General features: G+C 36.6%; 2 protein-coding genes across 2 annotated transcripts; one reads left to right on the top strand and one right to left on the bottom strand.

Annotated features, from left to right (window-relative positions):
- Window positions 1-1,698: 1,698 nt before the first annotated feature.
- LOC110018948 (leucine-rich repeat extensin-like protein 3) lies at window positions 1,699-2,194 on the top strand. The gene has a single exon (XM_020716429.1). It carries the CDS (start codon window positions 1,786-1,788, stop codon window positions 2,164-2,166), a length of 381 nt encoding a protein of 126 aa, XP_020572088.1. The 5' UTR covers window positions 1,699-1,785; the 3' UTR covers window positions 2,167-2,194.
- Window positions 2,195-6,446: 4,252 nt separating this feature from the next.
- On the bottom strand, window positions 6,447-7,762 carry LOC110018960 (GATA transcription factor 15-like). The gene is made up of 2 exons (XM_020716447.1): window positions 7,491-7,762; window positions 6,447-6,967 (listed from the first exon to the last, which is right to left on the bottom strand). The coding sequence occupies exons 1-2, from the start codon at window positions 7,653-7,655 to the stop codon at window positions 6,650-6,652; spliced, it is 483 nt and encodes a 160-aa protein (XP_020572106.1). The 5' UTR covers window positions 7,656-7,762; the 3' UTR covers window positions 6,447-6,649.
- Window positions 7,763-13,751: the final 5,989 nt, after the last annotated feature.

Below are 13,751 nucleotides of genomic sequence, written 5' to 3'. Positions count from 1 at the left end.
CGTGTAACTCTCGACTCAAGCCCCCGCGACCTACGACCGTCATCACAACTCACTACTATAAAATACATGACCAACTACGACCTACGTGGTTCACAAAATCACAGCAAGTGCAGCTCCCAACCAGCCCTTGTAGCCAACAAATGTCATCTTAGCTCACTACTACAAACCCATGTGACTACTGCAACCTACATGGTTCACAACTCATGCAACTTCCTACTACTTCCTTTGTAGCCAAACGATGCTTCTGAAACAACCATCTACGTTTCACTTGGCCAATTATACATGACTTTCAACTGTAGCTTATATGACAAACTAACTTTATGACCACCGTCTATAATATTCACGATAAACTACTGCCTCCTTATCAATCGAAGACGACCCTTGCAGCCTATTATCATCAAGAACTACATTCATTACAGTCAGGGTCTGTTTGGGGCAGCCGCAGCTTATTGAATAATCTGCTGATAAGTTGATTAAAAATAATCTGTTGATAAGTTAGGTGCGGTAGCCATTACAATTTTTTATTTTTTTTGGAAAAGCAACACCGCTGCTAGAAAGCTGCCACTGGTGCAGTGAGAAAACGTTGTTTTCAGCATTTTGAAAACGCATAAACTCCTAAAACACAGTTTACCCAAACAGACAAGGTGTGCTTTCAAAACGCCACCGCACCAAATAAACTGTCACAAACGGCCCCTCAGACTATAATGATTATCGATGAGCTACTGTTATACATTTACAATGATCATCTTTGTAACTCCATCTTATATAATTCAGGAGAAGTGTAGAAATGTGTTCTCACCATTCATAGTAGATTATCTCAATTGGGATGTACCCCATGATTTTTTCACTTTTCAAGATTTTTCTCCTAAAATTCGAGGTTTCCTCCTGTATACGTCCCTTTAAATACTTGGCAGTGTGTTAGACTTTCGTTCAACGCAAATACACAAAATAATCACCATTATCATGCCAAATATTCAACAAAAATTTAGACCTTAATATTGGGTCGTCCAAACTAAAAATAAAACTCACTTTCACGAATTTTATTAATTTACTAATAATCCAAAGTCAATCGTCGATCTCACGTAAATATTAGGATATTTGAATATTTTCTTATGTGATGTAGCAAAAAATACACTGCGTAATTTTATTCGACTTTGCACATAACTTCACGTGCAGAAATATTTTTTCGCGATGCAGAGGGCTAGAAAATGAATACTCGACGTCTCATAATTTAATTAGAATGATTAAAAAAAAAACCGTTTCAACTTTTCCAAAAATAATTAAATCCCATAATCAGATTCAAATTCGAGTTTTTTTTTTTTTTTGTGAGAAGAATGAGCCCAAAAGAAAGTACAAACTATTCAAACCCATAACGAGTCACGAGCTACATCCTCAACTATTATGTCACATAAATACTTATTTCAACATTCAGACCATTCTCAAATTGATTCGTAAATTCAAATTTAACCAATTAAAATCATAATAATTAAATTAAGACTTCTAAATTTATAATATCTTACATCCAAACTAAAAGAAAAAAGAAATTATATCTTACTAATTTCCTCATCAGTTAAATAATTGAAATATGTATTTTATTTTTAATCTATACTTGTAACCTCTTTACATGAAATTATGTCATAATAACTAAAATTAATATTTCCTTTGCCCCCTTAATAATCACTAACTCAAACTAATCCTCAACTGCTAATATCCCCCCTCTTTTAAACCGCTATTTCCCTGAACCATCCCACCTTCCCCCTCACTCCATCCTTTTTCTTTCCTTCAATGACTTCCCCTTTCCTTCTCCTCATCTTACTCCCTTTAATCTCTTCGCCGCCGGTATCCGCCGACGATCAACCGCCGGCGTGCCCGTACCCCTGCCTTCCACCTCCTCTGTCTTTCACAAACTATCCTCCTCCGCCGCCGTCCTCACCGGACTACATGTTGTACCCACCGCCGGTTGGGAACATACCGTACTACCCACCACCGACGACGACTCCATATGAAAACTATCCCGCGCCGCCGCCTCCTAATCCTATTCTTCCCTGGTTCCCCTGGTACTATCGTTACCCCCCACCGGCATCTCCGGCAACTTCTCCGGCGAAGTTTTCCGGCGTGTTTCTTACTGTATTGGTTCTGGTATCATATGTTCTACTTGTATGTTAGAGAGCGAATTTTTTTTAATCTCGATCTAAATGCCTCTTATTTTTATTTATTTAATATTTTTTGGCATGTTTATATTTATTTACATACATAGCACCCAATTCTTATGCCCGAATCTCACATGAAAATTTTTATATTTTACAAACACAATATTAAGATGGTAATAATCACAATTTTTTTAATTTAATATGATATAAGATTTAATTATTTATTTATATTTTATACTTATTTTAATTTTCATAAAATTTTAAATTATTGTAATTAAATTTTAATTAGAATACATTCTAACTTAGAATTTCTTCTCTTCTATGAAGTTTCGAGATGGGCTTCAACTCAAATAAAATAATGCGCGTCAATATTTCAATTTGTGAATTAATCCCAAACGGTGACAAATATAATTAATCAATCAAAGTGGGTGGAAATGTTTAATAGGTGGAGCTTTCAGCATTATTGAATAACGCCACCTTATTTCAAAGCTGCCATTATTTTTTCTGTCGCTTTGATGGCACTAGCGTGACTGCCATAGCTTCTTTTGATCATGATAGGTTATATAATAAAGGTTGTATGATGTTTCTTGAGTAATATTATAATAACTTTCTTAAAATATTAACTATTAAAAATTTAAATTTAATATAGATGAAATGAAATTTGAGAAAACAAATGGTTGGTAATGAAAAATTTCTATCTAAATCATAATTGGACTATCATGTAATTATTGAAAGATGATGCGCCAATTTGTGATATATGCTTTAAAACCGCTAGATAAGTGCAGATGAGATGGTGGTCTTGTGATTGAATATTTTCTCCCACACCCACTAGAGAAGAGGGGGAGGCTATGTGGACTTTTTGGCTCCATAAGAAGACGGAAGAACAACTCAAGGAGTTTGCCCTCGAGTGAGATGGGGACAAGGTTGGACAAAAAATTGAATGGCTATGTGGTGAACGCATGCGGCCATGAGAATAGTGTAGTTATTTAGGGACATATGGAATGATGGTGTCATGTTCGAAACAAGTAGCAGTGGAGGTGGTTATTGTGGTGGTTGAATGTTAGGTGAGATAAAAAACACCTATAAATGATGATAACAAGTGACAATGTGACTTTGGCTAACATAAGATAAGCTATGGAGATGCCAACCTTTGAGGCTAACTTATGAAGGGAGCAAATCTAAGATGATTGCTTAGATTTCTTGAAAAAAATGTAATACCACTAGATCTTCTCATATATGACCTGCTTTAAGAGGCAACTAATTTAGTTATAGAGTTGGGCTTTGCCCAAATCACCTTCAATTTGTGCTTGCATTATGATACCGTTATATTGACACCTCATGTGAAGAAGTTATGCTGAAGGATAAAAAAATGAAATAAGATAATCAAGAAAAAAATATACTCTTGTTATGATGATTCTCAATTATGTGAATTAAGACGATGTCACAGTTTATAAGGAGGTTTTCTAGCTAATAGGTACAACGATTATTTGGCTACGACAAGTGTTTAACTGGTCATCTTGTATTAGTCATTGTCTATATATATGTAATGATGCATATGAGTTGAGAGGGTTAAGGGGGGAGAGAAATTTTGAGAGCAAGATGAGGAACCAATAAAGCTTGTATCGAGATCAAGCTCGATAGAGAGCTAGAGGAGATTGGTTCATCCTTGAAATTGTGCAGTGTAATCTTCAATATTGTCTCAGTGAATTGTTTCTTGATTCCCTCCCATGGATGTAGGTCTTATGGACAAAATCACATAAGTTCTTAGTATTCTTGTTTGCATTTTCTTTGCTGTTTTCCTTTTCTCGTTTTGTTGTTCTGCGATTCTCATGGCAGCATATTCTTCTACAACTCTATTTAACATTAATTCCTTCATAATGCATAGAGAATAAAAGTTCACAAGATCTAAATACAATGTTCCAATAATGCTATCTATCAGACCAAGTAGGTTGATTTCATGGTATGATCAGATCAAAGGGAATGAATGGGGAAAAAGGTTTAGTTTTCTTTTTCATTCTATCTTTTCACTTTCTATCTTTATATCGTTTGAACCAGCCAATCATTATTATGAACTTATGTTCAATTTTCTTATATATGTTCATTGTCTATGTCTCTTTATTATAGAGGAAGGAACTACTTATAGGCATTGAGGGAATTTGAATCTTATTGACTTGATGGTTAGGGCAACATGGAGTGAGTACTTTTGGGTGGTATGAATGTTTAATGTGGTAACAATACTGCCAATTTTAGAGAGCACCATATACATAATGAGCGAAATGGATTCTCAAGCTAGCAATGATGATCAATGGTTGGATGGATATCCACATACTGACTTATTAAATAGTGGAGATAGATATGTTGATGAGAGATGTCATGGGTCATGATGCCCAATAAACATATTATTCATAGATTGTTTAAATCAACTGACAACTTATTAAAAAATGTTGTTTTTTGTGGTGATTTTCAAGAGTACTTGCAAGTTCTTTGAAAGCTTTTGTGTGTAGCATTTTATTAAAGACAAAGGAGGTAATATATAGTATCGTCAGGTGATTGAACCAATACAGAGTTGATTCTTTCATTGTCATGAAGAATAAAAGACATTTTAACATGTCGTTTATTCTGAGCAAACAAACAACTGATTCGAAGGAAGCCGGGTGGTTGATGGGATCAAATTTTCCTATATAAGATTTCAGAGATGGAATATTAAACTTCCTCGATGCCTCAACTTTCAAAATATCTCTTGAGAATACGTTCTCTATCTATTCTCCTTCTTCTTGCTTCTTCTTCTGAGTACTTAGGAGAAAACCTTTGCCTTCTTCTTTCTTTTCCATTTGAGTCTGCACCATGTCCTTTGCGATTGAGGTCAAATTTGAGATTGGATTAAGAGATTTTCTTACTCCAGCTCTTGGTAAGTTCTGGGCATGTGTCGCCTTGACTACACTTGCCTTGGTACCTCTTGTCCTGGTAACTCGTATCATGGTGTGCCTTTTATCCTCAGTGTATCTTTTCTATGAGTGACTGATTTAGACGGTCAAATATGTGTTATGGACCAGGACTGTCTTCTGGAAGCTTCTCATGTCATGCATTTCCTTTCTCATTAGTTTATCAACTTATTAATTTATGGAGTCATCAATTTTTTGGTATAATCCATCACCCTAAACCCTAAACCCTGAACCCTAATAAAGGGAAACTGATAATATGATCTTGTCGGTTAGAAGATTTGTAGTGGTGTCACAAATATCAACTACAAGTTTAAGTTGACTTGTGTCTTCATGAGGAAAATATCACCTCGTAATTCTGGAAGGTCATGATCCACACACCTTTCTTTGCAGATGAACTCCACACTTACTGCATCTTTAAGGATAGCGAATCCTTTTGAGACGTAGAGTATCTTATTGCTCGTGAGTGTGTATAACTCGGTAAAGACATTTTATCATAGAGAAAGTGTGAGAAAGAGATGGATAGAGTTTTGAGTGGAAACATCAGGAAATGTATTAAAATGTGATCTCCAGTAAGCCAAAGTAGTGTGGCTTCTCAGAGGTTTCCTGAGTTACAATATTTCAAAAGGAAGAAAGAGAAGCGAGATCTAGAACCCTCTTCTTCTCATTTTTCCTTTACTTTTTTACACAAAAGAGAAATACAATAAGATAATCGACGCAATACATTGTACGTCAGCCATCTCTGGTGCTTTATAAAAAGAACGCGATGTGGGTCTCACGTATTGTTGGCATGACACCCATCCCTGGTGCAGGTGGGCTTGATTCGGCCACTTCGGCATGTGGGCTCGATTCAGCCACTTCGACTGGCGGGCTCAATATATTCACTTCAGCAAGTGAATTCGATGCAGCCACTTCGATAAGTGGGTTCGATTCAACCACTTTGGCAGGTGAACTCGATTCTAAACAAACTAAAAAAATTGATTACTCGTATTTATGTATACACTAGTATTGAGTGAAAGTTGAATAAGTTTGTCTAAAACTAGAAATTACAATTATAATTCCAACTAGTTAAATTTAAGTTGGGGGAAAAATAATTCATTTTTAATCATATTTTAATGTGATTAGAAAAACATTTATTCATTTTATTGAATATTTTCTTAAAAATGACCTTTATTTTAAAAAATAATTAAAAGAAATTTATAAAGAAATATTATTATATAAATTTAACATAAGTTATCAAAACCCTTTCACCTCAAGTATCATACGTTTACCTCGGATTCAATAATGGTAGTGATAGTGATGGTGATGATCACATGACTCAACAGAGAAATTATCTTTCTATAAACTGACTCTGATTTCTAATATTTATAAATAATTACACCCATCACCAAACATTTTAAATAATTACACCCACAACCAAACAAATAATTACACCCATCACCAAACATTTAACATAACCTGCTAATCTTTTTTATTTTCTACACTAGTCCTTTTTTTCTTCCACTAAAGACAAAACAGTAACCGCTCAGAACGTGCGATCGTGGGTGGACACTTGTAAACCTAGTATTGGACTGACAAACCAGAGGACAGCGAGAGCAGGAGGCGCGCCGCCTCTGCAACTTCGTCGCCGTCCGCACTCCCACCAAACCTCGCCGGCGTCCGTATCTGCCGCTGCACCTTTAAATCACTGCTGCGGCGAATAATAATCTTCAGCACCTTCTCCTGCTTCTCCCTTTGCCTTCTCTTCAGCTCCTCCGCTTCAACGGCGGACTTGTGGTTACTTTTGCAAATTAAAGCCGCCGGCTTGCTCTGCTCCTCTCCCACGAATTCCGTTTTTCTCCTCTTGCTGTATCGGATCCCGCAAGCATTGCAAAGAGACTGTAATAAATCAAATATAGCCAAGCATAAGCAAATCAACCGTTAATTAGTCTCCAATTTACAAATTTCTCCTAGGATTGCGAGGAAGCAAAGATTAAATTAATGGTTGTTTATACAAAATTAACCCATTGATATTCGACCGTTAGAGAAGAAGAACATTGTCTTGAAGATGATGTTTCAGCTTAATTTATCATAAGAGAAGAACTCAAACGAAAAGCTAAGAAAATTTAACCCATAAAAGAATGGTAATATAGCTAGCATTGAATTTGGGGTTATTAAAATTATGGCTGCTTTTTCATAACCAACCCATGTATATCTTCATTTCCTTTACGTCAATCCAACAATGCGCAATGATATAGTGAAGAATATCGAAATAAGCGAAACAAAGCGATGCACTGCCTATCTTTTTTACATTGCTCGGTTAGTGTTGGCTGAACGAAGTGAACGAAGAAAGAAGAAGAAGAAGAAGAAGGAGACGGTAGAAATGGTGACATGAAAGCAGGGGAAAGTGAAAAGAGAAAACCTTGGGGCCGTGAGGCCCACTTCTCCAAAGAGGGGTATCGGAGGTCTGGCAGTCAGAGCAGAGCTTGAGGGACTGCTCCATTGTCGGGGATGTCTTCTCTTTGCAATGATCTTCTACCTTGCTCCTCTTCCTGGCTACCATTTCGCTGCTATGACCAAGAATCATGTCTGCAATTTTGGAGATTTAGTGGGTAGGAAAGGTGAAGATTTCGCAAATTGGAGGAGTAATCATGGGTTGGTTCTTATATGGTTTCCTGGGGTTTGTCTCGCACACGGGGATAAGGTTTCTACCCTCTCGACCCAATAGGTCCTGTGCTGTTTGACACGTGTGCCGGCCGTTAGAAAAGATAACACGAGCAATGTAGATTGAATGCGTGTCTATGGTGGACTGTAAATGAAGCAATGCTAATAACCAATCATTTTTAATTAAATTTATACAAGAAATAAACTTGGCCATTTCTTTTAAAGCTCGAAAGTTAAATAAATGAAATATTTTACTCATTTGTTATTCAATAACTTATTAAAATTTTGATATTTAGCTCAATAATAACTAATACCACATATATGATATATTATTAGAAAACATTTATTAGCTAGAATTTATAAAATTGTAGATATATAGCAATGTTGCACATAAAAAATGTTCCAACGTGGATCCTGATAAGATCCAAATGTTCCGAAGGAAGAAACCACGATAAAAGAGGTCTACTAATCCGATCGGATGTAGCCGCCTGAGCCATAGCCAAAGGCCAACCGAGCTTGGAGATGAACAAAAAGAATGACTGAATTATTCGAATTTGAACCTATCTGACTAAAGCGAGAGATATATGCACCCAGGCTTACCACTGCAAGAAAGTCAATCGAAGGCATTCACCATCTTTTTAGTAAATCCGACTCAAAGAAAGAATTTAGTTCCTCACAATTGCCAACCATCCCATGAATTCCTCTGATGCTTCTCATCAAGGATTAAGATTCGCTCTCTACCTGATAGCTTAGTCTTGCTAGACCAGCAGGAGCCTCTCATCAAAAGATCGAGGGTTGTTAGCCATATTAGATCAATTAATTGACAAAATCTAGCTGATTGAGTCATTCATGCCAACTTATAGCTAATCAAGATCAGCCGACCGAATCGGCCTCACCAAGCCTAATTCATACTAGTCTAACTGAACAAACAAGAGAGTAACCGAGCAATAGGCCAACATATGTAAACCACCTATGATATCATGTACAAACCCTATTAATGTAGGGATGATAATGTAATATCACTACACTATACCCTATTTCCTATAAATAAAGAGATCATTTTAGTAAAAAAAGAGAATAGATAATACATTTGATTGTTCATTGATATTCACTCCCCTCTCCATCTCTTTCTCTCCTCATTCTCTCTCTTCTCATTTCTTACGCTCTATTTCTTGGGCTGTGATTCATTGACAAATCAAGATTAAACAACCTGAAAGGTGAATTGAGGGCGGATCATTCCATAGAAGAGAAGAGGAGCAACACATAAAAGAAATCCATAACAAAGATGCTGGTAATATGGACTGCACAAGAAAGTTCATGAACCAACAAATTCAAGAGCTGAAGAATCAAATACTGGATGACATCCGAAAGGCACTAGCTGGAGGAAGGGAGTAGCATCCCGGAGTAGAAGGGTCGGCGCCTAACGGCGAAGAGCCCCTTAGATTTGGATAGAGAAGGAGGCTCCCAATATTTTGACATTGTAGGGTCAGCACTGTTATAAAGGCATCAATTCGGGCTTACTAAAGAACCTTGACAGCCAGAAAATGTATTCTTTTAACAAATCTCTAAAGTCGAACTCCCAAAAAGGTTAAAGATCTCAGCATTGGAATCCTATAAAAGAAAAATTGATCCAACTGATAAAATATCCTTATTCGAGTAAGTGTGGGCTTGCTAAAGATCACCAACGCGCTGAAGTGTCATCTTTTCTTCACCGTGCTGAGGGAGTCAACCCTCAAGTGATTCAACTCATTATTGTAAGGGGGTAATTGCGTCATTCACTAACTTCAAGTAAATGTTTGTTTAGCATTTTCTAGTGTCTAGAAGCTGTAGAAGAATTTGCAAGCCCTTTCACAGATCAAATAAGGGCAAAACAAGAGCCTTCACTTGTTCTAGAAGGAAATGTTAGAAGAGTCGGATCTAGAGATTGCAGTAGCTCACACAACCCTTGATCAAAGGCAAAATGAAGGACCTTTCTGGTATGCCTTGGGTATGCAGTGATCGAAGACATTGCCCAAATTTTTTGAGATGGCGAAGAATCACATATCGACTGAGGAGTATCTCCACCCCCACTTCCTCTAGAGGAAAATTTTTCACCTGTCACCCACAGAAGAGGGCTCTTTAAGGCAACATGTGGAGGCCGAGAGATGACTTACGCCCTTCTGCTCGTCCATGTTATGATGACGATTGACCTCCCTGGGACCATAGAGCGGCCAATAGAACTTACAAATGAGAAAATTAGGTTCGATCATCACTTCCCCTATCTTCATAGAGCTCAATTGATTAGTTTAGTTTTGAATTTATAGAGGAATTTTTACAAAGATGGGGAACATAGAAATTAATATAAAATTTAATTTTTGTAATTTATTTATTTATTTTTGAATAAGGTGAGCGTAAGAACAATGCCCTTTGGATTCTTTACTTATTCCCAACCAATATGCTAAGATTTTGAGGATCGGTAAATATAAATAAAATCTAAAATTAAATTTTTTAGAGAGAGCTATGCTTGAATAAAATTTAAACTCTAATTTGTCTAAAAACTTTGAAATTAATAGGAAATTTGATCATCATATCTAACTAGGGGTGTAAACGAGTCGACACGAGCGAGCCATGCTCAGCTCTTGTTCGGCTCGTTTATATTTCGAGCTCAAAAATTGTGTTCGTGATCGGCTCATTTGTTTAACGAGTCGAACACGAGCTGTTCACGAACGAAGAATCATTTTAACAACCCTAATAATGTAGCCGTAAGACTACAAGAGTTTGAGCAAGATTTAAAAATTATTATTTATATTAAAACATCATTTGGATCTAATTTAATATTTTTTATTCTATTTTCTTAATCAATATTTTAATTGATTAGCCTTGTAGTCAATTAGATTTTTTTAAAATACAACTATATATATATATATAATTGATGAGTAGTATGTCGAGCCAAAACGAGCCGAACAAGAACGACACATCTTAGTTTATGTTCGGCTCGTTAACTTATCGAACGAAATTAACGAGCCGAAAGCTTCTTAACGAGCCGAACACGAGCTGTTTGCGAACAATGAGCCGTCTTGACAGCCCTATATCTAACACAACTTATGATTTTTATTTTTCACATGGTGTAATTAAATATTTTTAAATTATAAGGAAAGACCCATTTTGTGGAGCTATTCCCAAATTAGAGCAATCTGAGTAATAATGATCGGTCAATTTCTGCTTCCTCTTTTTTTTTTTCATGGATGTGTGCATGCATGACACCCTATTTTTTAAAACAAAAGGTAGTGCGAATTAATTGGCATCAAGTGAGTATTGCAGGTGATACGTTGTTGGGTATTGCAGGTGATACGCTGCCAACAATTTTCCATCAGTCAACACGAATCTCAGTGCAATTTTTTGAATAAGAGACATTCATACTTCGATTAAAAGTCATCCGGAGCTCCAATTTTAGCAAAATTATAGTCAAACTGACCGACTCGATAAGACGGACCTAATGATATCAAAGGTATTCCAATCCGAGTCAAATCAAGCCCATATCAAGTGATTAAATCACTACTGCATGATTTCCAGAGGCATTTGAAAGGTCAAACGGATGTCGACTCTAGCGAGTTTATAGTTGAATCGAGCATCTCGAAAACACAAATCCAACGAGCCCAAGATTGCTCAATTCCGACACCATTAAGGCACTCAAATGTCCATCAAACGCTATATGATCAAAGGAAGCTCTCTGAGCCGTCCGATCAAAATGGTTCATATTCCTGCATTAATTGCACTCAAAACACTATAAATAGAGTCTCACCCCTCACATGAGGGGGAGAAGGCTTAAGAGAGAACTTAAGGCTTTGAGAAGGAGCTCAAGTCCAAGATCATCCTCGTCGCCGTCAATCGCCGGCGACCACCACTAACCGTCGACAACGACCGTCGACCACTGCCGACCACCGTTGAACGCCGCCGATCACCGCTGACCTCCGACAACCACCACTTACTAGACGTAATCAGTCGACGTTATAACGTGGAAAGCTAGTAACCCTTTCCCGCCTGTGGGACAAGGGCGTCTGTGGGACAAGAGATTTTTTTAATCATCATCTTATAGTGGATTTTTACAACTGGGCCAGTCCCCGTGGTTTTTCCCTTTTATGGGTTTTCCACGTAAAAAATTCTTATGTTATTACAGCTTGATTTATTTTCATCTGAGTGTGTGCTGAATTTTCATGCAACGCTAAGACAATAATTCATTACTCTACCGCTGCGAATTTTCTAGCACGCATCAGCAGACATACATGCTCACATACTTCATCTATTCTTATACAGTTTTGCTAAGGGTTACATACTGGTTCAGCTCTAAACTTATTTAGATAAAATTCGAGGGAAGATTCTAAAGATTGGCATTTCGTGAATAAGTTGATTATGATTTAGAGTTTGTTGCATATGGGCTTATATTCCCCCTCAAGCTGAGCGAAGGAGAGTATACAGTCAACTTTTGCGATAGATAGTTATGACTATGGCTGAAGAGTGGGTTTGTGAAGATGTCAGCGACCCGATTTGCCATCATGATTTGTTTGATTGTGATTTTCTCATTCTTGAAAAGGTGAAGTGGTAATATACTTCATCGTGGTTTGTTTGACTGTGGAAAATAGGTAGTAATATGGTTGAGTTACTATCATAGAGCAGTGGTGTTGCCATGGTTAGGTGTACTTTAAATTTTTGAAGTAGCCGACAAAGCCATCGGATCTCTGAGGTGATTGTTGCTAAGTCTTGGTACTCAGCTTCGGTGGAGGAGTGAGCTATGATTGGTTGTTCCTTTGTTGACCAAAAGATGAGATTGGACACGAGAAAAACACAAAATATTGATGTTAATCGACAATCCATTGGGTTCCCAATCAGCATTAGCAAATGCTTGGAGGTGGAGTTTTGTTAGTGTGATAGTTAGGCTGAGGGGTGAGGTTTCTTGTAGGTAGCATAAGAGTCTATTGAGGGATTGGTAATGTTGTGTGTTGGGTCAGTTAGTTAGGCTGAGACGGTTTATTGTATAAAATACCTAGAATATCATGTACAACCCTTATAAAGCATAAACATAAATTTAATATCATCGTATAGTACAATTTTCATTAAAAATCAAGTCTCCCATATAAATAGAGACATTATTTTCATATATAGTGATACACAATTTTAGCTAAAGAATAAAAGATCAATATGATTGATATAATTTTCTCTTCATTAATGTTCAATCCTTTTTTCTCTCTTTTTATACTCCATTCATAGTAGTGTAATTCACAGATAAATCAGGATTTAACAACGGTAAATAACAACAACACTTTAAAAACTTATAATTCTTTTGATAACCAACAAACTAAACCCACGAAAGCGTTCCACTAGAAAGAAAACTCACTAAGCAAGCTGTACCCTTGCCACGCAGAACACAATAACTTACAGTCAACAACAGTGCCATATAATTTGAAATTATAAGCCAAAAAATGTACTGAAAAGAAGAACAGAATGGATAATTTGATAATGAATCCATTAATTAGGGTAATTTGAGGGATGGATGTTCAGGGACGACGTTGGGCTGTGGTGGAGGCAATGGTTGCATTTCTCTCCCTAGCTTTCTATGCCCATAACGTGTAATCAACCCACCAGCTTCTGCAATTACAAGTCACATATCTATCACCAAATAAATTCTTACAAAAAAACAATTATGGAATACAACTTTTTATGAAGGATAAATTGTGCAGCTGTTAGATTGATCTCAAGGTACTGAAACATAAAAATTGATTGATTTTTATATATTTAGTTATTTCAGAGTAAGTTTAATGATTTTGAGACATCTTCATATAAACAGATTTTTCATCAAAATAGTTTAATTCTATGAAAAAGATAAAGAAAAGTGAAAGTAGGACGTGAATGAGCTGAACATGTGTTCGTGTTCTGCTCATTTATATACTTTTTTTCTTTTTGTTTCGAAATTGGCTTGTGCTTGAAATGACTTATGAATAAATAATTCGTGTTCGGCCCAAAAAAATCTTCATGTTCTTGTTCA

The sequence above is a fragment of the Phalaenopsis equestris genome, unplaced genomic scaffold (assembly GCF_001263595.1).
Source record: "Phalaenopsis equestris unplaced genomic scaffold, ASM126359v1 Scaffold000036, whole genome shotgun sequence".
In the NCBI taxonomy this organism is placed as follows: domain Eukaryota; kingdom Viridiplantae; phylum Streptophyta; class Magnoliopsida; order Asparagales; family Orchidaceae; genus Phalaenopsis; species Phalaenopsis equestris.
The sequence above is the reverse complement of the archived record's forward strand: the minus strand, read 5'-3'. Positions and strand labels throughout refer to the sequence as shown.

Coding starts and splice junctions, on each gene's coding strand:
- LOC110018948 (XM_020716429.1), top strand. CDS start 1,786: ATGACTTCCCCTTTCCTTCTCCTCATCTTACTCCCTTTAATCTCTTCG.
- LOC110018960 (XM_020716447.1), bottom strand. CDS start 7,655: ATGATTCTTGGTCATAGCAGCGAAATGGTAGCCAGGAAGAGGAGCAAG. Junction 6,968..7,490: donor GTGGGCCTCACGGCCCCAAG/GTTTTCTCTTTT, acceptor GATTTATTACAG/TCTCTTTGCAATGCTTGCGG.